The sequence below is a fragment of the Homalodisca vitripennis genome, chromosome X (assembly GCF_021130785.1).
Source record: "Homalodisca vitripennis isolate AUS2020 chromosome X, UT_GWSS_2.1, whole genome shotgun sequence".
Lineage (NCBI taxonomy): Eukaryota > Metazoa > Arthropoda > Insecta > Hemiptera > Cicadellidae > Homalodisca > Homalodisca vitripennis.
This window is the reverse complement of record NC_060215.1, coordinates 158,657,038-158,684,155: the sequence shown is the minus strand read 5'-3', so window position 1 is coordinate 158,684,155 and position 27,118 is coordinate 158,657,038. Positions and strand designations below refer to the sequence as shown.

General features: G+C 34.2%; 1 protein-coding gene across 1 annotated transcript; it reads left to right on the top strand.

Moving 5' to 3' along the window:
- Positions 1-9,227: 9,227 nt before the first annotated feature.
- Positions 9,228-24,911, top strand: LOC124369705. Its single transcript, XM_046827760.1, has 3 exons — positions 9,228-9,443; positions 9,722-10,164; positions 24,730-24,911. The coding sequence occupies exons 1-3, from the start codon at positions 9,409-9,411 to the stop codon at positions 24,909-24,911; spliced, it is 660 nt and encodes a 219-aa protein (XP_046683716.1). The 5' UTR covers positions 9,228-9,408.
- Positions 24,912-27,118: the final 2,207 nt, after the last annotated feature.

Genomic DNA, 27,118 nt, shown 5'->3' with positions numbered 1-27,118 from the left:
ACTGTGACACATCAAATTAGGACTGTACACGGTCTGTTACAAAATATATGTCAATCATGGTTGTATTTTATGCGACTTGTATGTATTTTATATAATTAAATACTTACTTTACTATAAAAGAGATTAATTTTCTTCGATTGAAACATTTAAAACATTGCAGTTATAACAGTTCAAGTTGTGACATTAATTCTCAACATATGTACTATTTATAAGTTTACCTCTTTCTCTTAGAAATGTTGTCAACATAGTTAGCGTAATTGGTTTTGAAACAAATACTTTAAAACAAATTATTAGGTAAGATTATTAACTATTAAAAGTAAATGCCACGTTTTAGCTTTACACGTTCAATTCAAACCCTAACAGTTTTTTCCAAAGGCTCAGTTGAGTGATTCTATAATCTTGAGTAGTGTTTTAAACTTTAAAATTAGTATATTGAATTCACGTAAGAGTGACGAGAACTAAGAAAAATATATGGTAGTAGTTCACCTTGGCCAATTTATTAGTCGGCTCCCGAAAATCCAGCGAAGCTGAAGGGCTCGTAGACACACACAGCACCGACGCAATCCAGTCACTCGCAAGCTTCCTCACTAATCAATCCACCAGCTGTTTGTTATCAGTTTCACCTGCCGCAGCGTGTCGTCCGGTCGTGCGGTGAACAGTCCACCGGAGATAAAAGGTTACTCAATGGGCTATTCTTTTATGCAGAACAGGCAAGAGTGACGTACGGGCATTGGTATAATTGGTACAATGTCGGCGCGCTACGACATTGATGAATTGAAATTTATGTAATGTAGAGTGATCAGTTCTACATTATTTATACCATAACTCACCATAAACTGCACACGTCACATCTGAGAAGAATATTTTAGACAACATTACCCGTATCAGACGAGCTTTGACTAGCTGATTTCGGCGAATTTCCTAATAACCCTCAAGCGGTTGGTTGATAAGTCTCTCATTAACCAACGAAATCCAAACTTTTCACAGTTCAAAATATGAAACTTCTCCTGAAAATTGTGAATAGTTTTTCATATACCTTACTAAAAACTGGCAAACAAATATTGGACGATAGTTACTCATTTTTCACGGATTAGTTTTATTGAAAACGAGTATAACATTAACTGCCTTCAAGAAATTTGAAAAAAACGGAATTTTCGAAGCATGTTACTAGTATTAGTAGATCCAAATTATTATAACCTTCTGATTATATTCTTGTACTTACCATACACAAAAAAATAAAGTACTGAAACATTAAGATTTATTAGAACTGATTCTCAAAATCTTTAGTATAAAAATTAGTATGTGACCGCAGTGCGTTTTTGTAAATGGATTCTGTAATGCAACTAATTACGAATTATACAGGGTGACCATTAAGTCTTAGGACGACTTTATAACTTCCGAGGGACGACCGATGGTGAACATTTTGAACTCCTACTTTGAAAGACTTTCTGTAAGTATTCCCCTTAACTTCTAACAGCTACAGTATTAGTTATTTCGTACGTAATAATGGTATTAACATGTTTTTAAATTTTTGAACAGCAATTTCTTCCGACTGGATGAACCTTTTGAAGTCCGGTTTGCGGCATTGTTTTCAGTTCAAGTACACATTTAAATTGATGTACAACTCAACATAGGCTGTCATCCGACCACCATGTACACAGAAAAGTAGCTTACAATTTCCAGTAACGGTATACAAAATTTGGTTATGATATCTCTTGTCGTTTAAAAGTTACAAAGTCGTCCTAAGACTTAATGGTCACCCTGTATATGGAAACAATATGTTTCCTTTACATTTAGTTCATCTATGGGTATAGTTACAAACACAAATTAAAAGTAACATTAACTAATGACCTTATGAAATTGGACTGAGAAAACCTGACAAACATGTAATCTTGGTATTTGGGATGCGGTATAAAAGTTTTAAAAATCCAATCTAACATTTATACCGATAGAGATCAAACCGCTGAATTGGTATGGAGCTTATATTGAACCATTGATACAGAGCCCCAGCTTCCCGGCGGTTATTTGCGTGTGACGCCTTTATAATCCGCTTTACGGAGTTTCGGGCATTAGGTAGGTTCCAGAGCCTGTCTTTTATAAAAAACCAACAAAGCAATACTATATTTGTATTTATTCCTTGGTATATCTTATCAGTAACATCACGCGTAGAGTTATATTAATAATTGTTAACCGACATTGGGCTTTAGTCAAGTGGATGATTTAGTTCCAAGTGTATTGTATCAAAAGTAAAATACTAAAGATTGATTGTATTTCCAAACTTTGATTTTCACTGAGGCACCTGATTATATCCTTAGTAATCCAAGCTTAAATATTTAATAGTGGTATAAGTGTTTTCTCTGTAAGTTGTGGTATTATAATAGTAAATTATTTAATTAACCTGGTATAAAATATTCAGCCACACAACGAGTTAAGATAATTAAAGTAGTGTTTTAATCATACATAACATTTCACGATCGAACAAAGAAATCATTTTGTAAATGTTCTGTTTGATTGCATTAACCAATCATTTGTAAAAATATATGTTAGTTGTATTTGTATTATACTTATCACAGTAAAATATCTATGTGTTTATTAAGTATGGCTAATTCAAGCTGTTACATAAATATATCCTCTGACTGAATTAGTTGCATAACAATCGCATTGTTACTAATACAATCAAAGCTATAGCAGTACATCGTTAGCTAAGTGCTATTATTTATTGTGATATATGTCGTTTTGACAGTAATAGTTGCATGGTAAAAAAATAAATTAAAATTATACTTTTTAAAATCCTGTTCCAGTAAACTTACATTTGCAGGTTTTGGTAGAAAAACTTTACTTACCATACTCTCTCCTACCTTGCTGCTCTAAGATGTTGCATCTCATCAAACTAACTAACATGACTCCATGTTTCAAGGGGTCGTCTGTGACAGCATCAGATTTCAGACGCTGTATTAAGAGTAAGGTGACCTAGTGCTAGAACCAAAGTTCACATTGAATCATCAACCCTTCCCACCATAGCTACATTTAACTATGATATTATCTTCTATAGCATATTTGGGGTAAGTTATGGTCGTTGAAATATAACTACATCTTAACGACTTATTCCATTTTGTTGCGCTATATATCAAGTTTCAATTAATTTCTAGAAGAGCGTCATTTAAAAGTCGAATGTAAACCTGGAAGCTCATAAATATACTCTTAAGTAACACACAATAATTGAAAAACTCATTATGCCACAAAGGAATATCTCGACACTCAATTGTTTTGCATCGCTCCAGGTTCTTGTCCCACTCTGCTTCCAAAGGAGACTTCTTGACCTTTACTGTCAATAATGACATATTCCTTAGCATATGTGAGGGTAGAGATGGAATTGAAAGATAACTACATCTCGGTGACTTATTCCGTTCCATTCTCCTTGTCACGCACCCATAAATATATTTAACTATGAGTAACTATAAATATAAAGAGGAATTTCATTTAGATGTTCAGCAACTCTGAGGTTTATTACTGATTATTACTGAAAGATATTCCAATTCCTTAATCCATTTTAGAATTAAATTTAAAGATGTGTACTGAGTCGGAGAATGAAACTGACTTTAATAAATACCTCAGCAATTTCTCTACAATATTTCATGCATTGAATATCAAATATAATTCAATATAATTGAACTGTTTCAGGCAAAGAAATCATAAGCCTAAAGAAAGAATTACACTTATAACTTTAATGAATTATGGCATTTTACTGTAGCTGATAAAAATCCTAATAAAACAAAACCAGAAAAAAAGCTTTTGCACGGCACATGGGATTTGTAAAATGTAACTGCCTTTAACAGATATAATATAAATAATAAATAATTTAATATCATCTGTTTAAATGTGTATAAATTATTGTATGTTTTATTCGTGACTTTATCGTCAGGTGATTGATAACACTTTTTACTATCTGCTGGTTAAGACAAGTCGATTAATATGTTCATTTAAAACTTCACTAGAATCAGTCCAGTAGTCTTTACTTGATTGAGTAACACACATACAAACAAACACACAGATGGACACATTGTAATTTTTATATAATAGAATAGATGATATAAATATGGAGCGAATACTTGAACAATAGAACGAACTAGAATATGAAGGAAGTAATATAACTAATAGAATATGTGTTCACAGCATTAGGAAGTAAAATCTTAATATGTTGTTTATTTTTAAATCAACGTTGTTCTAGTTCTGTAGAGTAATTAGTTTCTGTGCTGTTTCATGCTCAAGCTTATATAATAATATATCTTAATCCCATAGCAAATGTTTTCTATTCTGCATTAATAATAATATCCATTTAATGAAATGCAAAAGGCTATTGATATCAGTAATCATTTACAAACATCAATATGATATCAGTGTGTAGATGAAGTACCGGTATTTGTATGTTGAATTTTAAAAGCTTGCCAAATTACTAGTTAAAGTGAAGGAGTAATAAAACAAATAAACGACTCAGTAAAAGCTGGACCAATATTTACTACCTTTTGATGTTTTGCAAATCAGACATGCAAACGCAACAGTATATACGTAATTCACACAAACGTACTTTCAAGATAAAGTTTTAGTAAATAATTTTATACTTTCAAAGGATGCAATTTGACCTTTAGACTTTCATAATTAATCATTTACAGCTGTTTTTATTTAATTTATGTAGTAGTAGGCTAATGTCACAAGCAAGGAAAATGGCGATGAACTTGCAGTTACTCTTTTTGAACATTCTAAATTTGGTATTATGAATATATTGAATTGTATACTATTTATATAGTATATTTACAAATATATATTTGTATACTATTTTAGTTTTACCAAACAACGATGATTTTTAATTTATTAATTATATATAATAAACATAACATATAATTAATTATATACATGATACACACAGGCTTGTTAGTTTAGTTTTTACTAAAGGTGTGCAAGTTCTGTTATCGTGGAGTTTAAAATAAATAGTAATTTCATTAGTCTAGGTATGTTCTAAAAACCGCAATGAATGCTGGGAAAAGCCTGACTACTGTTAGTTAGAATTACTAAAATAACGTTTTAGTTAACAAAGAGGTGGAACAACTAGTTTGTTGACGTTGCATTAGGCAACCTTTCCAAAATCCAAGAAAGCGTATTAACAAACATTTGTCTACCCGTTTACCTTACTGCAGTATAAGTTATTTTATCAGTAACGATCACATACGTTGTGTTATACTTTTTGTAAAATAAATAAATGGCAAATGTTAAAAACTTTAACAAAAAATATTGTAAAAAACCAAATTATAGCGGTTTAATTAATTATTGAGTTTTTAGTGAATTAATATAATATTTTGGCCTTATTCTTGATAAAAGAGTAATACCTCAGAATATTGCTAGAGAGTTCTGGGACATAATGTGTAACGCGGATATGTGTTCCATATGTAACGATACAACTGTCCGTTCATATGGTTGCCGTTCACCTTTTATCATTAGCAACTTCATTATTTTATGGACCGAGATGAAAAGTAAAAAGTGACTTTGAATGCGTATTACCTACACTTTTTTATATAAAAGCTAGTTGCATCTTAAATACTTTTCTAAATTTGGTTATATGTAAATTCCTCATAACTTACCGTCAATAAGACTTGCGAAACACTAAAGCAAGGTTTTACTGATCATACAAATACCATAGCTAAAACTTGTATCACCAAAGAAGATTTTTTTAGTTGTAAACTTTAAAGAAAATCTTATAATTTTGTTACTTACGAAAAGAAAAAGGCGTTTGTTTAAGTGTAGAGGAATCATGTAGTGTATTTCTGAACTCTATTCGTATTTCAGTTTTCATAAATCTACCTACTTCTTAGTGAGCTAAAACAATTTTAAAATCCGTTATTTTCAGTTTATTGGAAATATTTCGGTTAAAACCGTTTGTAAGAACTATTAGAGCAGAATTTAGATTCTATCCAGTATATGTGCTTATTTTATTCATTTTCAACCGATGCAAACAAAATATAAATTTATACTGTATATGTTGGCTTAAAAAACAACATGTCCAGAAAGACTTTTGTCGTTATACGCAAAAATAAAACACATCTTGGGACCATAATAAAATGTATTCTGCATTGATAGTATAACTATGAAAACATAAAATATTAAACTAAACCTTAACTGAAAAGTGATATTGTGACAGATATAGTGAGATATTTTGTATCCTCTAAGTTTAATGCAGTCTTATCTGTTGGTACACCCGTCAATCCGTCAAGTCGGTTAGGAACAATTTTCATGCTACCGCCATATTACGTGGTGTATGAGAATTGTTTCAGACGTTATTGGATACTACTACCAGACAATATTGAGGTCACAACTTACAGCTTACAGGTTAAACATACTGCAGCTTACACAAAAACACGTTGATCAATATAGCTTTCCTGAATTATAAAGGATCCTACAATCTAACAGTTCCTACCTTGTGGGGAATTGTGAGATGGATTAAATTCTTATTATAACCAACAGTTATGGATAATGATAACTAAGCTATTTTCAAACGTTGCTAATTACAGTTCCCTGCAATTGCCACGTCTTAGGAGAATTGAGTTTTAATCTATCCAACGCATCATGTATCAGTACATCAGGCACTTTAAAGTGGATTTCACTGAATTCACGAATAATGATGGGGAGGAATTACGGATAGAATCACATTACAAAGATCTTCGAGTGAAGGTTCAGGAGCACTCTAATATGATACTCGAGTATCACTAAAATAAATGATACTTATATCTGTAACGTCATTTTAATAAGCCATTCACTCAATTCACACCGTGTACTTCTTACAGGAACTTTTCTAGAACAAAATATCACTCCCAAGTATACATTTTATATACAGAAGTATGTATTTGTGGAAAAACTTATCATACTATCAATTTTATACTACTAAAGTTACTTTTTAAATAATCTCAAGTTCCATTTTCTTTCTCTATCTTTCTCGAACGTAAGTCTCACATTCACTTGTATTACGTAAACCCGGAATGACACAGGAATTGTTAAACATAGATAATGTGGAAACATTATTTTTGATTTAGATCTTATAAAAATGAACTATGCTAATTGACCAATCAATATTTATAATCACGATCATGTTTTTCAGTAGGATAAATATAAGTGAATGTAGATAATATTATTAGTGATAGTTTGAATCATGGCAAAATACAAAACAAATAGAAATTTTCACTTTTATTTTTTAAAACGCAAGTTTAATTGAAATGACAGTTTCTTTACATCTACATTATGATATCTTTTAATGGACTCCTGAAGTCTAATACCTTTTGCCAATATTTCCATGGTGTTACAATTACCTTGATCTGGACATTGTATCATAATTTAAAACTGATAAAAAATTTACTAAATACATTTAACAAAAAAAAAACCGTACTAATGTATGGTTCATTCTTCTCCTATCAGACAAAGCAATACACATTTCAAAATGGCTTGTCGATTTTAAAACTTGAACAAAATCCCTGGACCTTCAACTGTGTTTCAAATTGGATGGCATACAAGAGTATAAGAACGTAGGATTTAAACTTCCTTAAAAATATATGAATGTTTATATACTTTTTTTTATTTCGCTATTATTGTCTCATCAACACGAAATCGATTAGATTAACTTTTTTTCAGCCAAGATTTTAAAATTTATAGATAGAAAGGCCTATACTTGTATATATTGTGTGAGCACTGCCTAAAGGCCATTTCACACCGCATGTAGCGTGCGTGGCTGGATGTACGCTAGCCATGTTTCAAAAGATCGCTCCCCAGCTTATCAAATGAGTCCGTTCATACTGCAGGGCCACGTCCACGCGCCACGCCCGCTATGCCCGCTACGCGTAGCCAGCGTTCGCTCGGTGAGCGATATTTTTGAAACATAGCGGCTATGTTTTAGCCCACGCATGCGCAGAACGCAGTTAAGACCACGTTGCAGCCTCAACTACACGTGCACTGCAGCGTTCCCCATTGTGTGGTTCTTATTTTTATCTTTGGATATTGTTAATTTGGTTATCTTAGTGAAAAATGGAACAGCTGATCGAAGAAGTACGTGCACGTCCAGTGATTTGCGACTCTACATTAGAGGTGTACAGAGATATTGGAATGAAGGACAAAGCCTGGGACGAAATTGCTCAAGTGACATTAAAAGACAGTAATTAAATTTATAGTATACTCTGCCATTTAATTTTATTTACAGTATAATCAGAAGAAATAAAGTTTATTTTTTACTACTGTTTAAAAAATATACAGTGCACATTGAAACACCACACCATAAACGCATGAATGAAAGTAGGCTTACAGTAGCAATTGTTTATTAATATTGTTACATTTGTTAATCTTGCCATGGCACTGTACCCTCATCTGAATTAAAATAAACAACAAACTCATAGCGAATGTGTTTTGCTTCATTAGAGGCTTGCGATCCGAAACGAGGCACAGGCTTCCAGCATTTCTTGTAGCCCTCTGCGATCTCTTCAGCAGAGAGTATGGACAACGTGTCACCTCTGCAACGGAGGTAGTTATGCAGAACCGTTGTAGCTTTTATGACTTTGTTTACTGTATCAACCTTGCAAGTCAATGGCCGAAAGTACACCCGCCATCTTTGTGCTAATATACAGAACGCATTTTCCACAACTCTCCTGCAACGGCAAAGGCAATAATTATATACACGCATTTCAGGTGTGAGTCTTTTGTCACGTGGAAAAGGGCGAAGTAAAAATCGCTTAAGAGGAAATGCCTCATCTCCCACTATAACATATGGCAGATTGATACCCAGCTCAACAATTGGCTCATCAGGCGGCATTGCAATACTGTAACTGCAGATCCTTTGTCCAAGAGCACTATCCATAAAAATACTGTTATCACACTCTTTACCATACGCACCAGAATCTATCGCTATGAATTTATAGTCAGAATCGACAAGTCCAAGTAGTACAATTGAATAATAATGATTATAATTATAAAAGCTAGAACCAGAGTGAGGGGGTGCCTGGATTGCAACATGTTTCCCGTCAATTGCGCCTATGCAGTGAGGGAAGTTCCATCTTTCTTTGAATCCTTTCTCAATTTGTCGCCACAGAGCTTCATTTGGTGTTGGCATGAACTCTGGTTGCAAGCGTAGCCATAATGCATCACTCACTTCTTCTACGATATTAGCAACTGTGCTTATCCCAATTCTGTAGCTGAAACTGATTGTTGTATATGTCTCTCCAGTTGCCAGGAATCTGAAAAAAAAAAAAAAAATTTCAGAAAAACTCTTTGAGACGTGAGTGGAAAAAACTAAAGGACTGTCACCGCCAAGCTGTACTTCGCCGAAAAACAACAACTGGGCAGGCAGCAAAAAATATTAAAAAATGGAAATACGATGATCAAATGTCATTTGTGCTTAAAACTAGCACGCATAGACCGTAAGTATAAGTGTTTAATTGAGTGCTTAATGTTCTCTCATATTGTGAGGCTCTATCCCATACACACTGTACGTGTTTGTTAGTCTTAGGTGTTAGTTAGGTCGGCATGGACTAAAGATGTTTTACATTCCTTTTGAGAAGGAAATTCTAACTTTTTCATATGACCTGTGTCGATATAAACATCGTGTTTTTCTTCATGACAAGGCTGTTGGATTTTAGTCGCAAACTAATAATTTCTAAAATAGGACCGACTACTATTGTATTTTATTTATTTTCAGGAGCGACTCTAACATTCCCATGCCGGATGAAATCGAGGAACATTCGAATCATTGGGAACAGCAGAGAAATTTATCCGAGCAACAAGATGACATTGACGGGGAAAGTATGGCCGATGATGCTGAAAACGCAAGTGAAATGACTTCCACGGTAAAAGAACGAAGAAACCGATCACCAAGAGGCGTAGACAAAGTGTTGGCTTATATGCAAAATAAAGAATGCAATAAAAAAACTCGAGCTAAAAGCATTCCTGATGATGTAGACTTATTTTTTGCTAGTGCTACCCAATCGGTTCGGAAATTACCCCGCCAATTACAAAACAAAATAAAAATGGATTTGTTAAGTAGCATTTGTAGAGCGGAAGAGCAACATGAATGGAACTGTACCTCTGCTTGTGGGTCTACTTCACAGCAGTTGTTTGTTGCCACTCCATCCTCCTCCACAAGTATACAATCACAACCATTTTCATCAGCTTCGCCTTCACCTACACTTCAGTCTCGACAGTCAACTGCTCCGATCCCAGGAAACAATGAGACATCTCTTTCCCAGACTAGATATATTTTATCTTCACTCAATGATGACATTTGTTATAATTAATATATAAAATATTTAGTAAATCCTTTATGAGGTCTTTTTTTAGTAAGTCCTTTATTACAGGCACCGTCTCTTTTCTTTCATCCTGCGAGATGAGTCCATTTTTTGTAGTCTCAAGTTCTTTATTATTTTGTACTTGATTTATATAATTAAATATTGAGGGGTGGCACCTCCTTCTGGGGGCCACCACCTCGTGTGCCGTATTTTCCTCACAGTTTAAAACAGCTCGGTACCTGTCGGCACAGTGCTCCCTTTCCCGCAGGCGCTCAGCCTGTGGTTTAGGTGGGTGGCGTGCCGGCAGTCATCGGTTGTGACTCAGAGGGAACGGACACACCAACAACAGGGCTTTTTCATTCTTAATATATACCTTTACAGTATATTGAAATCATTAAATACTTTATTTTTTGGCAACTCAGTTTTTCTTATATTATGATTATTAAGTTAACACAGAAAATAGCTGAAAACCACTTTTACAAAATTTTCTTATTTTAATGTTATTGTAATTTTAAATTGTTTGTATTTAAAGTAATGTAGCCTGTCTATTATTCTTATTGAAATAATGTTGTCAAAATAAGAGACTTTTTTCTTACCTCAAGCAAATTGCCAGCCGCTCCTGGCTAGAAATTGCCTCCCTGTAGTTTGTATTATTTTTCTTTATGTCACCATCAACCATTGCCAGGACTTCGTCGAACTGTTCACGACTTAACCTAAAATAAGTCCTAAATTTTTCATCATCAGCCTCAAGATCACTCATCAAGTGGTGATATTCACCAAAACTCTTTCTTTTTCTATTGATGCGATGTACCCACTCGTTTCTCGATGATACACTATATAACAAAATCAACTCATCATCATCACTACTGCTGCTGCTGTCATCGAACCAGGGTAATCCGCAAGAAAACCCAGACTCGCACCATGAGACTGTCGGAGCAGACATCTTCCTGAATACTGACGTAAACGTAGCCACCAGCATAGCATCGCAACCCTCGCGGCGGTGTGAATTGGCGCATCGCTAGCATAGCCGGCATCGCGTACATCCAGCCACGCACGCTACATGCGGTGTGAAATGGCCTTAAATGTTGTGAGTGATGCGAAATCGGCAGGTTACTATGATAAATCGTCGAATAACAATTATTGGTTCTGATAAATGGCTTCACTAATCCTCTAAATTAGTGTCTGTAAAGTATATTTTTATCTATCAATTAACAATTTGAATTTTGTTTTTTTGTTTAGATTGGTTAAAAAGCAAAGTCTAGTAAATTATGCTTCACGTAGATCTTTAACTATTACAGATATTGATATGCCTATTTGTAAGCGAAGCACTGCATATGTTGTAACTGAATATGTAAACACACTGCAATGCAAAAACTGCATTCTAATTACATTTTTAACAACTAATAACCACAGAGAATTAGTTAAAAATATTATGTAGATTTCGTGAGTTATTTATAATTTGTTATATAGCATGTTAAACAATTATTTAAAATTATAAAATACTATTTAAAAAAAAACAATTTTTATAAACAAGAAAAGACTTACAAGGATCTGTTGTTTTGTTAATTAGATCTGAACTTCAAAGCAATGCCAGAGAGCTGAGCTTTACCGACTCCTCGTTCAGCATAGACAGAGGATGTCTACAGAGTAGACATTATAATTATATTAAATACCCTATAATGTAATGTTCAAAAGAAATTTTAAGCTGCTGATAAAATTACCTTCTGCACTTTTTATCTTGCTGTAATAATTTGTCCTATTAGCTTGACAAAGTGTTCTTATGCTTTACGTTAATAAACGTTACAGCTCGAGGAGTGGTGGTGCAATCTCTAGAGATCTTATATGGAAGCCCTCAAATATTCATAAAACTAAGATTGGGAAAAGCACTATAGCACTTTAACAACCCACCATATTTAAATTTTACGTTTGATTTTTTAGTTGAATATGTATGCAATAAAAGACCCATGTTTTAAAATGTTGTATTAACCACTATATAATAAATTTTTTATACTGATTAATAGACAGGAAATCATTTTGGGAGGGCTTCCATGAAACATTAAAAAAGCTAAACGATTGCTGCAGTTTATTAAGGCTTCTAACAACTGTACTGTTTCATAGATATTGTCCCTTTAATAGGAAATATATAGGGCGTTTTCACACACACACACACACACACACACACACACACACACACACACACACACACACACACACACAACACACACACACACACACACACACACACACACACACACACACACACACACACACACACACACACACACACACACACACACACACACACACACACACACCACACACACACACACACACACACACACACACACACACACACCACACACACACACACACACACACACACACACACACACCACACACACACACGCACGCACGCACGCACGCACGCACGCACGCACGCACGCACACAAACACACACACAGCAATGTCATGTTCCCTTAAAGTTCTAAAAATGGCCTAATATGGCCTAATTCCACCGACACTTTGGGTGTATGGAGTGAGACTTTGGGAGGCAGTGCCAAAAACAAATTTGAGCGAGTGTTTGGACTCCAAAAAAGGCTGTCAGAATAATTGGAAAGTTAAATTACAGAGAGTCGTTCAGGGGAATCTTTTAGGGAGCTTGTATTTCTGACATTGCCCTGCCTCTACATATTCGACGTGATCACATATTGCAGATCATAATTCACTTTGGTCCGTGGTGAGGACATTCACCAATATGATACTAGAGGCAGGGACAACTATCGACCCCAACATCAAAGGCTGACGCTTACTCAGCATTTGCCACAACAAGAACTCCCAGCAATGAAAACCAATTCAAAACTTGTATAAAAACGCCTGTTGGTGACTAGTGCGTTCTACTCTGTCGATGAGTCGCTGGGAGTTTTGAGAGGCTTAGGATCTGGGGTCAGTGAGATTGTGCTTGAGTGAATATGTGGAGGTGTAAGTTTGGCGTGCATATGTGAATGAAATACTATTTACAGAAATAATTTACTGACATTTGTAATGGAATATACAATTGTAAAAATGCAATAAAATATGATTTTGATTTGAATACTTTCTTAAGTGCATGTTCACATAGGCACCGATTCACCGTAAAAGAGTGCAGCTGGTTTTTTTCAGTACATAGTGATGGCAAATTTTAAGTATGGTCTAGTGTCCTTAATTGATCTTATGGATAGAAGATCTTGTTTATGAGACTAAACAGTGATGAATATAAGGAAAAAGTTCTGGATATAATGATTGGTACGTTTGATCAAAAATAAATCTCACTATTCATATGAAATGATTATACAACATTTATTGTTGCCTCTTAATTGATCAAAGTACGGCATGAAATTACCTTAACGTACAGTTAAAGGAAATTAACCCAGTAACTCTATTTTGCCTGCGGAATCTTCTCCTCCAATAAAAGAGCAATGCTGTATTGTATTTTTACCGTACGTATTCTACGACACACCACCTCCTCACACAAGCAGACTATTTACTGGACTATTTAGAGAGCAGAATCGCCTGGATTCGGTTTTGCCGGTATGTGTGAAAATACCTTAAGTAATGAATTAATATGCAAAGATGTGTCATTGGGGAAACAACGTCTGTGTATATATGCCTTGAATATAGGTCATATTGGCAGTTGGTAATTTTTTTTTTCATTAAAAATTTGGAAGTACTTAAATCATCGAGGAAGTGTTTCAATTTATGTAAGGTGATGTACATTATTTCCATGTCACAAAAGTTTTAAAAGAATTTAAATTATCTGAATAAAATATGGTATTTCTATATAAATATAAAACATTAATAATCATATTTGTACATTGTTTTTGAGTAGGGCAACATTTAGGCTCTCTCGTCAATTTTGCCCCGCTGATATTAAACTGAATTAAGTCTATTTCCGCATACACGAAAGGAATTTCTGAGAAGGAGAAAGTACATGAAATATAAAGTAAATCATTGCAATAATATAATTTATTTACAAAATATAATATGCATATGCAATATAATATAAGTATGCAGTATTTTAATTAAAAGAAACTCCTTCAGAATTATTTCAATAAAATTTAGCGACAAACGCAAGAAAATTTAGTAAACTATACATTTGACGGAATTAAATAATTCAACTAATTGGACATTAATTTTACTATCAAGTCTCAATCATTTTTATTAGTAGTTAAATGTTAACAAAAAACCACAATAAACATAAGATTAAAGTGCTCTAGGAAATGAGCCTAACATAACCAGAAATTCCTGTGCATAGGCTCGATTTGCTTCCCGGAAAATTTATGACGGATTTTATTTAGGTTTATTATCATATAACGTCATTCAAGCTTCAACACGCGCGCGCGCGCGCGCGCACACACACACACACACACAAGCCAAAAACCCCGTATGTACATAATACGGTACAGAAATTCATCTAGCCTAAATATTTCAACAGATTTAAAGAAAAGAGTTAAAGAGGTGAAGATATCAGTAATGATGCATTTTATGAATCAAAAAGTCGAACACAAAACAACATAACATATTAACAGCAGATGCCAACACGAGGTGTTATTAAATAAAAAATAAATGTATAGAAAACGAAAGAATATATCGAGAGGCATCGATTTGGTGAAGGGAATTAAGGCAAATACAAAAAAATCAAATGCGAAATGAAGGTAAATTAGTTAGTTAAGATTTGGAGTTGTTAAAGTAATCAATTATTATTCTAATTACATAACAGTTCAGAAATTAATTTTGCAAAATACTCGTATCTTGCTTAAATAATATAGATTTTAAAAGCTAGGCTAAACGTGTTCCATAAAATTGAAACAGTTATGGACTAAGAAATCCATTTCAGAGGTATATTTTTAGAATACGAAGATAATATAATCCAGAAAGAGGTTTTGCGAGTATGTTGCGTCATTTTGTATGCTTAAACAACAGAGAGTCACTCGCAAGGATTGAGAGAAGTAGCGCCGCAGGCCGAGTGGAACGTGATGGGAATCCACATATAACTTAACTATGGTAGGAAGGTTGTGGAAGGTGATCTGGAACTCTCAAAGATGGGAATATTTCAGAATGTAAAGGTGAGTCACATCTTCAGTACACGGTTAGTCTTTTATATTTAACTTGTTTGTATAGCATTACCATAGATCAGTATGACTAAGATATTGTGATAACTTAAAATAATAATAATAATATAACTTTATTGCGGTAACAATTATAAAATTGCATACAAACGTCAAAAATATTAAATAATAAAAATAATAGTATATTTGTTCCTTAATAGTCCTAATGTGTCTTAAGGCGTAGTCAACGAAAGAAATCCTTAGACCACTGTTTAAATTATACATATCTGGTCGAATAGGACTTCCTAAAGGAGAAATTGTGACATGAATAGTGAAAAAACCTCCTAAAATCATTATTTGCTGTTATGTTGTTATTGAAAATTGAAATCTCGAACTTTGTCCTGCCTCGATACTTCAGAATAAATAATAAGCGTACACAACAGTGACGATACTTAGAAACCTAATATTAACAGCGATATATAGCATTTCTGATATACGAGATCGCCATCTTTCATGTGATGACCATTGGAAGAAAACTATATCTCAGTAACTTATTTCGTCGTGTTAGTCTATAAGAAAATGACATCTGAATCCTTGTATTGTACAGTATTTCCAATAAAAGAAGATAAGTAGAGTGACTCAGAGTCTCTTTAATGTTACTAATGCTCATTTAAAAAAAATCCAATCTCTGAGTTATATTCTATCCAAGACAGATACAAAATTGCCTCAATAGAAACATGATCCCGAAGACAGACAAGAAAAGCGAGTTTCCTTCTAGCGGGACTGAGGTAATTTATACTAATAAAACAAATCCGCGTCTCTGTAATGTATTTCTTCTGGTTCCGCAACTGCTATATTCCACTTTCAAAATGGACTGGTCACGAACTATTTTAATAGTTACAAATTGGAGTTAAATTACCGATAGGGATGTTTGCATCTAAAACTACATCTTTTCAATATTTATAAACATATTAGAGTTACCAGATGCTTTGCACGGAATTCAGTACTCACCAAAATCAAGTATATATTTATGACTATTGTATTGCACACCAGACTTTTTAGGTTTATATATATATATATATATATATATATATATATATATATATATACGTTTCAATAACATTGAAACTTAAAAAGTACTCCCTCCACCGGGACTCGAACCCGGGTCTCTCACTTGCCAGACAAGCATGTTACCACTACACTACAGAGCATTCACTGTTTACGGGTGAGTTATTTTGTATTTGGCTGTTTCTGTCACATATGAGTTTAAACAAGCAAACTAACATATGATAACTATTAGTGAGGGCTCTTTGGTGTAGGGGTAAGATCCTTGCCTGGCAAGTGAGAGACCAGCGTTCGATTCCCCGCGGAAGAGGTAAGAAGGTATTTTTTTTAAATTAAATGTTAATTCAAAATAAAATCAGGCTATTGCTACGTATACAAATTGTATATGTAAATAATTTAAAAAAAGTAAGGGCTCTGTAATTTATTATACTGCACTCACCCGGAAAGGGAGAGATCCGGGTTTGAGTCCCAGAGGATCAAGAAGTTTTTGTGATACTATGTTAATAGAAAAATAAAATTAGGTTATTGCCTTTTGTACGAATTTATCTAATGTCAATAAAAGTCGTTTGATAAGTATTATTGGTCCTCCGATTGAATGAGATTGAAATGGGTTAGTAGGTTTTGAATAACTGTATTTTGTGTCTCACTTCTTTAAGTCCTACAACGATGAATTTTGAGACGGATTTGACTTATGGACTCGACAGACAAATAAAAGATTGCTCATGAAGTTTAACTACCATCGAGATGGTTTGAAATGCAATAAGAGTAACAATAGAGTAACTATTTATTTTCCCAAATTCCTGATGTTCTAGAAAGATTAAATTCCTCACACACGTGCCTCATCACTTAAAAAACCCAAAGAATGTTCATAAAAATACATGAATTATGAGTTTAAAACCCTAGAAGAACTGCATTTTTGTTCCTCAACTTCACAATATTCTACAAAAATAAAATTTGATCTCATCCTCATAACGGAAAAAGAAAAGAAATTTCATGTAGATCAAACACCCACAGGGGTTGAAACTCCTAGGATGTCTTCATTTTGTTTCTCTAACTTCCCGCTGACTTCAAAAAATAACATTTCCCAGACACACTCATGGGCCTCATTACCAAACATGGAAAATGTAGGGATGTAAATAGGGTTGTATCACCAACAAGAATTATATGTTTGTTTTCAAGCTTTACGATGATCTTGGACAAATAAATTTTAAATAAACTAATAAATTTCTAAGACGATTCCAGTTATTTTACCTGAAACTATTATGTCGAAATTGGAACATAAACGTAGCAAAATGTGGCTTTAATAGTGAGTTATGAGTTAGCAAAACCTCTCACAACAATATACCTGTGAATTGTTTTTACATATAGTAAAATATAACAATTTGATTTATGCAATCTTAAATTCAATATTAACTGAAAATTGATTTTATTTGACAAGTCTGTTGTTCTAAAACTAGCCAGTCTGATTTAAAATGTTATAAGAAAGTACTGCTATATTTAATAACAAAGTATAATTACATTAGATGATTATGTAGGAAAAGTTAAAATGAATAATTTAAGTTATCGTGTTGTATCGATATTCATCAAATGGATAAGTGGAAGATTTGTGTAAACTTCTAATATACCTCTTAGTGTGATGGAAGGTGAGAGAGACCAGCAGGAACTAAAACTAACTGAGCTGCTGATGTAGCCGAGACCTGTATCGAGCGAGACAGGAACTACTGCATACCATGTACTATATTTATGTTACATGTAAATACTGTATAAACATTGTACCTTGTTTTACTCATGCCACTATAAAGTGTTGCTATAAATTATAACCAGCAATCACACCGGAACGGGAGTCTTAAGACATATTTGTGTCTCAGTTGATTAAAATTGTGGTTTACTCTAAGTAAATGTTACGTCTTATTGTGACCTCACACTATTTAACTGTACATGTTTAGAGAGGCCAGTAGATTAGAAATTATTTAAAATGAGAAATCATTTCAAAACCTGAATAGAAATCTTTAAATACAAAATCAAGTTTAATGCAATTACAGTGTAATCTACTAAATATAGACCGAACATTTTGGCAAAATAAACCTTAAATATGTAAATTTTCATGGAAACTGTAAACATTTTAATGAGATCGGAACATTTCATAGTGACCATGTCCCCCTGTCTCTTTTCTTGTGGTTCACTCCCAAAAGAAATATATAATTCTGAAAACATTAATAATGTGAAAGGTTCCTACCTTTATACAAACAATATTATATATTTATAAAATTTGCAAGTAATTTGAGTCCACCTATTCATTCAGAATGCATTAATATTTTTCTTTTTATGTTTAATTGAATCGTTTATTAGATAACCTATTGCATCAAATCGCTGTCTACCAACACAAAAACAAAAAAATGAGACAAATCTCTTCCAAAAGTTGCAAAATATAGTCAGTCATTCAATGTGATATTGTCTCCATAGATGAGTCGTAAATAATTGTATAATTATTTACTCTTATTATCGAAATTTTATGTGTATTACGGAAAATATTCGTGTGTTTGACTAAATGCAGCGTTTAGTTGATTATACCCTAGGTATTATATGAACAAGCCATCCTTAACAGTAAGTAGCTTAGGTTTTATTTTTAACCCAATAACGTATATGCTTATAGACTTATAAGCACAAGTATATTTATACTTAAGACTTATAGACTTATATGCTTATTTAAATTATCTTTTATATTCATATAAATAAATTAAATATCTTATAATGTATGCAACTATAGGTTATGTACTATTGCTGATCAATAATATGATAGGATCCAAAAGTTAAAATTACTTTCTATCCCCAATCATAAATTGATAAATAAAACACAAGAAATGTGTAAAATTAATATAAGTAAATAATATGGAATTAAATTTATTCAACATATTACGCAACTCGACTCAATTTTATTACTCCTCCTATACACAAGGAGTTTCTAGACAGTGTTTCTTCTTATTTTATTCGATTTAACTTTTTAAATTTCTGGAATGCAGCCTTGGAACTAGGCATATGAAAAAAAAACATTGCTTCTCCCACCAGTTTCAAGGTACATTTTAGTTGAAGTCCTAAAACAGTTATATTTAAATTAATGTGACTGAAACGACTGGATTCTGAAAACGTCTGGAGTATAAATTACACTAAATCTGAAACACAATAACTTCTAAACCTCTAGAAGCACCGGACACTGATATCGCAAAGCCTAGGTGTTTGGGAACTCCAAGGCCTTGAGTGATCAAAGCCACTGAGAATTCTAAGCCTTTTCGGAGAACCCAGCCATTGGCAGGACCGGCTTCTGTCAGATTCCTGCCTTTGTGATCTTCCAAACTGTGACAGTTCTCTACCTGCGGCAGCTATCATTGAGAGGAAGTTACCATTATACGGCATTTTAGTACTCCTTCCTCTAAATAGTGGTTTCTGCTACTAAAGCAATGGCTATAAGTTTCCGATATATAAGTATCCGATCAATGTTTTCAGTCCTGTTAAATGTAATTAACTGTTGTGTGTAAGCATTGTTTCAGTACGAACATATTGTTAATGAATTTAACCACTATTTTAAATGTGTTTGCATCGATAATGTAAAAGTATAGAGTAAGTTAATGTTAAAAATAATTCTTATTGCAACCTTTTTTTGCAATCGCTGTTTAACACAGAGTAAGCAATTATCTAGATAAACATACAAATGTTGGCATAACTTCTTGATGGTGCCTAAAAGGCAAACTTAACATTGGCGTCAGAAATACAATTCACTTGAATCAGAAATGCTCATACGAAGCTAATGAAATTGAGTGCAAAACCGTTGGTAACTGCTAGTATAACTATGTTTAAAGATAAGTACACCAGGATAACGCATCCATTAAAACACAACACAGAAGGTTCAACAAATACATTATAAATTTAATTCAAATTATAAAGAGAGATATATTAACGTAGTTTGTATTGACAGATGGGATGTAATGATGAGATAAACAAACAACTTGGAATAAGATCAATAGAACTTTGCGTAAACTGTTTATCCTTTGCCTTTGAACTACATCTTGTCATATGAAGCGTAACTTATATCTTTCATTTAGATTGCATCCTGCATGAGCACTAGTCGTAATATATTATAAATAATGTTGCTCAATTCTCGTATAAAATCAATTATTTACAAAAATGATCGAAAATGAGACATAGGTTTTTTTATTATGAGTAGATCCAGGATTGTGTTTAGTTACTTACAATTAAGTAAGCCTTTACAAAAGATATTCCTTTACAAAAAACTGTCATAATTTTTTTGTAGATGAACACAAACTATTGTGTACTAAGACTAATTAATAAGGATATCGTTCAGTGTTATTTTTATTGTTGTACAATATCAACGCAAGCGATGGGTTTAGTAAAGAAGATAAAGATAGTTTGCTAATGCCCCAACGAAAAGATTTAGAAATTATCAGTCTGAAGACTGTTTCAGCATCCACCAAAAGCACACCGGAAGTATAACTGGAGTACGAATATACATATTCTTGTACTAAAAGTTATAAACTCACAGTTTTATATATTATTTAACGAAACTCCCAGACAAGTTACAACAAGACTGTATAGGCTGGTAAAGAACTTCTGCTAACGCTCTCTTTGAGGAGCTTGTATCTTTAGAATGCCTATTCAACAGTAACAGTAAGAAACTCGTAACGAATATGTAATCAATGAGGCCATTTCGTGTTTAGTAATTAACGTTGAAAAACCTCTCTCATACTTTGAATGGTGAACAATATTGAACTTTAATTTTTTATAAAAAAGTTTAACATTTTTGTACTGCATGAATGAAAATCTCCATATGATTACGTGAGTTAAATCGACCTATGGTGCAGGATTAGCTTGGAGCTTAACAATATTGGGAGAGACAATGGCTACTGTAGTAATCATGTGATTCACATTTCGCTTTATTGTCTGACAATCCTTCAATTAATTCCATTGTAACAGACAATATAATATGTTCTAACATGCGCATACGTGCATAATTATTTTATATGATTTAATATATTATTTATCGATAACCCACTGGATTAGCAGATTATTTTAACCAACAACCAATACTGGTATCACTGAAAAATTCGATAGTGTGTATAAAGTCAAGTACTAATATAAAATACTACAATATTTGTTATCCTTTATTATCATATTAAAACAAGAATACCTTGCGTACCACATCATGTGTTAAAGGTTATCTCTGGTAACTAATATTATTGACTAAAGAATGTTCATTCTGGTTTTATAGGAACATGCAAGCATAACGGGTTGCAAAATTTAGCATAACAAGCACTATTTTAAACTATCGGCTAAACATGACTTATAAAATTATGCAATTATACAAACTCCAGGGAAATGATGCAACTTGGAAATTTTGCATTACTATATAAAAAATATATAACGTTTGTAGTTAAAAAAGATACATTATTGTTTGAATTTTAATAAACTGTCCACAAAACACGACCATGATTAGAACTCAACTGATTCTATAGGAAACGTTGAATGCAGAACTATGGAACGCCGGACGAAAGAACCACATTAACGAGAAAGATTGATCAAAGGTGTCAGTTTAATGATTCGTGAGATAATATTTACAGTTACATTTCTTTCTTATAATGATTGTGAGAATTAATAAAAACTTTCCTCGTGTAATTGTTGAAGAGGAGAGGAATTAAAGAGGACACTTACGGTGTCCCACAGGGATCTATCCTTGGACCTGTCCTATTCCTTGTGTACGTCAACAGATTGAAACTCATCGATCCTTACAGGGAAGATGGTTCAGTATGCTGACGATACAACTCTCTGCATCAGAGCAAAAACAAAACATGAATTAGAAATCAACTCATTTTTAGAACTGAATTCATGTATTCAGTATTTTTCAACACTAAATCTGAGGATCAACAATTCCAAATCAAGCGTTGTCAATTTCTTTCTTCGGCAGCAAGAACCTGACAACTTTGCTGCCGTGATGGCGGATGATGTTCTAATAGAAGAAACTGATTCCACCAAGTTCCTCGGAATGCACCTAGATCGAGGGCTGACTTGGGACGATCACATTGACAGCATTTGTTCAAAGGTTTCCTCAGGCATTTATGTCTTACGGAACCTTGCAAAATTCTGCTCTTTGGATATACTAAGAATGGCCTACTTTGGCTTGGTATATCCACATCTGACATACGGTTTGAGACTGTGGGGCAGCTGTTCTAAATACAAATTCGAACGTGTATTTAGAAGTCAAAAGAAAGCTGTCCGAATCATTTCAAAATTGAACTTCAGAGATTCATGCAAAAACACCTTCAGGGAGCTTCGATTGCTGACTTTGCCCTGTCTCTATATCCTGGAGGTTGTCCTGTACTGCCGTTCTAAGTGTAACTTGGTTGAAGGCGGGGACGTTCACCAGTATGGGACTAGAGGCAGGGACAACTTTCGCGTTTCAACAACACAGAACTGCAGCATTCGAACGTTTACAGTTTGAGGTTGGTGTCAAGCTAATCAATAAGCTCCCTGAAGAGATCAAACAATTGAATGACCAAAAAAAATTAAAACTCGACTAAGACACCTTTTGGTGTCGAGGGTGTTTTACTCGGTTGACGAGTTTATGGAGAGCCGCTGGGACGAAATTCAAAACTAACACGATCAATCCTCTGGTTCTGGTGTGGCAGTGGCAGGATTGTCTGGTGAGAATGAAGATGAGAGTGAATGAGAGAAACATGTGACTGTGTGCGTGAGTGAATGAAGTGTAGGCCTACCTTTTTATTATTTAAATATTCTGTGACGTTTGTATGCAATTTTATTATTGTTACCGTAATAAAGTTATATAATTATATTATTATTATTACTATCCACACAAGACCAGAGACATTTTAAGCTTTTAAGAATTGTGCCAACAATATTTTTTGCCACACGTGCATTACAGCACTTGGCAACATTTGTAATTTACTGTGCTTTGTATTTTTTGAAATAAAGATGATTTGAACTGTGTGAACTGTGAACTGTGAAAACACACACACACACACACACACACACACGCATACGCGCACACGCACACACACACACACACACACACACACACACACACACGCACGCACGCACGCACACACACACACACACACACACACACACACACACACACACACACACACACACGCACACACACACACACACACACACACGCGCACACACACACACACACACACGCACACACACACTACATAGTATCTATAAGAGTGAATTACAATAACAGAACTAGTGTAAGTTGCGTGTGCAGCGTAGTTAGTCAGAACGCTAGAAAAATACTTGACACTTTTCAGTATACCCACCCAATAAATACCTGGCACTCAAAGGGTTAAATCAAAAATATTATAAAAATACAACTTGGTGTAACTAACACGTAAATATTTGGGTGTATATGTCCTTAGATGTATAAATAAATAATATCCTGTTCGTGTTGAATCCAGTTTCTGTGTATGTTTAGTTACTATGAGTAAATAAGACCCTGTTGATGAGCTTTGTTTTCACTCGGGCCTTAAAATTGTATGACAAGGAAATAAACTCTATAAACTATTAACTAAACAAAGAATGGTTTTGAATGTAGTAAATACCATAGTTTTGAGCCTACTGTTCATATTTCATAACGTTTTAACAAGAATTAACTGTGACAAACCAAACTTATATGATAATTTATCTATAAAGTGAACCGAAAGAAATACTAAAAATTAAACCTAATACACTTACGTTTGTAATCAGCGGAACGAGATCCATCGTGCAACGCAGAGTACAGTTTCTAGGAGATTGTGTGTTTGTGATTGGTGGTCGACAACTAACTGATATTATTGTGAACAAACACCATTTTATATTGCCGTAGAGGTCACCAGCAATGCTGAAAAATACCTGTAATGAGTGATTTTCCCGTTTTGGAGTAACGACTATTGCAGTGCAGTAAAAAACTATCTCAGTGCATTAAAAACTATCGCAGTAAGTAACGCCTATCTTAGGTAACCGACACTGTGAAACCTTGTCGTATCCAGGGTTAACAGCTTCAAATGATAATCTCAATTGCACTAGTGGCCGGGAAAGAGGGATGCGCTTGCATAATTGGAGTCGTCGGCGCAAAGCCGAGTATTACAATAATTAGCAATGTTTTATGGAGTGTTTACCCGATCCGGTTGGTAATTGTTTGTTCTATTGAGCTTTCCTCAACCAGTTGGTATATAAGTGGCGAGACCGTGGAATGATTTCAGTTACCATGGAAGGACTGACATTTGATACGCTGGTGTTCTGTCAGTATGACAGAAAGCATTTCTGCAAACTTAGCCGCAAACACCTGCATGAGGCAAAGTGTCCAACCAGTCTCCTCGGGGGGGGGGCTAGGTGGACAACCGAATTGTTGCCCATCCCGCCTCCGCCCCCACGTCGCCCCTGATGGCGCACCACACGACCGCAGCGATCGTTGAAGGGAAGATTATTCTTGTATTTTCATATTCATGGTTTAAACGGTATATTGCAAAAAAAATATATACAGGCTCACGAAATATAATAATCCTAAACTAGAGTTTACTAAAACATCAATAATCCGTGATCTTAGCTCTTACGGTCCTCTCGGAATATCTGGTTTTGTATTTAAGTACAGATTTGGCGTATTTCTCTCGTAATGTGAATCATATAAAGACATTCTTCCGGACAGTCATATTTGCTTAAGGCTAAACGTCCGGGGATTAGTTTCCTATTTGAGCCAGCACCAAAATGAAGCAAATTTATTTCTCCTTTAGTTTTCAACCGGTTTTAATTTTGAAAACTGATTTGTAAACTAGATGAACATAGAATTTGATGTATAGAAGCAGAAAAATGTATTAATGTTTAGTAACAAAATTACTGTACAGAACTTTTATGTAAGTTTGAAAATGAAAATGTGCAGGTAGTCAATTTGCGGGCAATATTTTTTGGAGGCTGTGTTTAGTTGGATGGGGGGGGAGGAAAGAGTTTTGTTTTGGTGTTTGTTTATTTATACGAAACAATATCAAAGACTAACGGTTTGTTATTGGTATATTTACAGGTTGTTGCGGTTCGGCACTGTCCTCCTCTTCGGTCTTTGCGACTGATTGTTATAATTATATATCATTGTTGTTGTTTTACACTCGTGTGAGTTCATTTACAAACCCTATGTTTTCTAAATATAGTTAGAAATCCGTTGTGGTTGAATTTGAACTTCCGAGGAACAATTTTTCTACGGCCTGTTCGAGAGTGTGGTTTAAGTGTGTAATTTTGAACCTGTTGTATTGATTGAAATTTTAGTTCAAATGATAAAGTTTATTCGAAGTGCACATATGACTAAAGTTGTAAAAGGGCAACAACTGGACTTAAAATTAATAATTTCTAGGGAACCATTTCATTTCTAAGTTTTGTTTAATTGACAGTGAAATAAAAATGTATAAGGAAACAAATTTTTTAAGCATCTGTTTTTCACGAAGATGTTATTTTCGTGTGTTTACATATATTCAAAGATTCCTGAGGAAACTTTTACGCTTGTTACTAAATTGGACTTGGGTTTCGGAGAGAATGAAATGAAGGAAATTATGAACCATTCCTTAAATACATTTACAAAAATATGGTATAAACAATACTTACATATCATACATAGTCTAGGAGGCTGAGTACACTTCCTGCGGCTCCAGTCTCGAATATCTAACGGCATAGTGCGTCGTACAACAGTGAAACTATCGATCATTACGTCGTTACGTTCAAAATCGACTGGTACATTTGCAATTTTAGATCTCTTACATAGGCAGTCTGAGGTCATGATAAAATATGCATGTGCAATTTTCGGGACGAATTCATAAGCGAAAGTATACTGAGTGATCAATCCTATATTCGATTCTGTAAACAAAAGAGTCCGTTGTATCGGTCGATGGGACAAGGAAAGAGTCCGATATGCTATGAATTGTGTTTACGGGAGGTCGTTTTAATTTAATTGCGTAAACAGAGGAGACTGTTGTCCCGAGTTCGATATTCTGTGATTGTTTATGCTGGAGGTCGTTTTAATTGAATTGCGTAAACAGAGGAGACTGTTGTCCCGAGTTCGATATTCTGTGAGTTGTTTATGCTGGAGGTCGTTTTAATTGAATTGCGTAAACAGAGGAGACTGTTGTCCCGAGTTCGATATTCTGTGAGTTGTTTATGCTGGAGGTCGTTTTAATTGAATTGCGTAAACAGAGGAGACTGTTGTCCCGAGTTCGATATTCTGTGAGTTGTTTATGCTGGAGGTCGTTTTAATTGAATTGCGTAAACAGAGGAGACTGTTGTCCCGAGTTCGATATTCTGTGAGTTGTTTATGCTGGAGGTCGTTTTAATTGAATTGCGTAAACAGAGGAGACTGTTGTCCCGAGTTCGATATTCTATGAGTTGTTTATGCTGGAGGTCGTTTTAATTGAATTGCGTAAACAGACGAGACTGTTGTCCCGAGTTCGATATCTATGAGTTGTTTATGCTGGAGGTCGTTTTAATTGAATTGCGTAAACAGAGGAGACTGTTGTCCCGAGTTCGATATTCTATGAGTTGTTTATGCTGGAGGTCGTTTTAATTGAATTGCGTAAACAGAGGAGACTGTTGTCCCGAGTTCGATATTCTATGAGT

Bases quoted from the DNA above. Each gene is read 5' to 3' on its own strand.
- LOC124369705 (XM_046827760.1), top strand. From the start codon at position 9,409: ATGTCATTTGTGCTTAAAACTAGCACGCATAGACC. The intron at 9,444-9,721 runs GTAAGTATAAGT...ATTTATTTTCAG, and splicing joins AAAACTAGCACGCATAGACC to GAGCGACTCTAACATTCCCA. The intron at 10,165-24,729 runs GTATACAATCAC...GAATGATTTCAG, and splicing joins CACTCCATCCTCCTCCACAA to TTACCATGGAAGGACTGACA.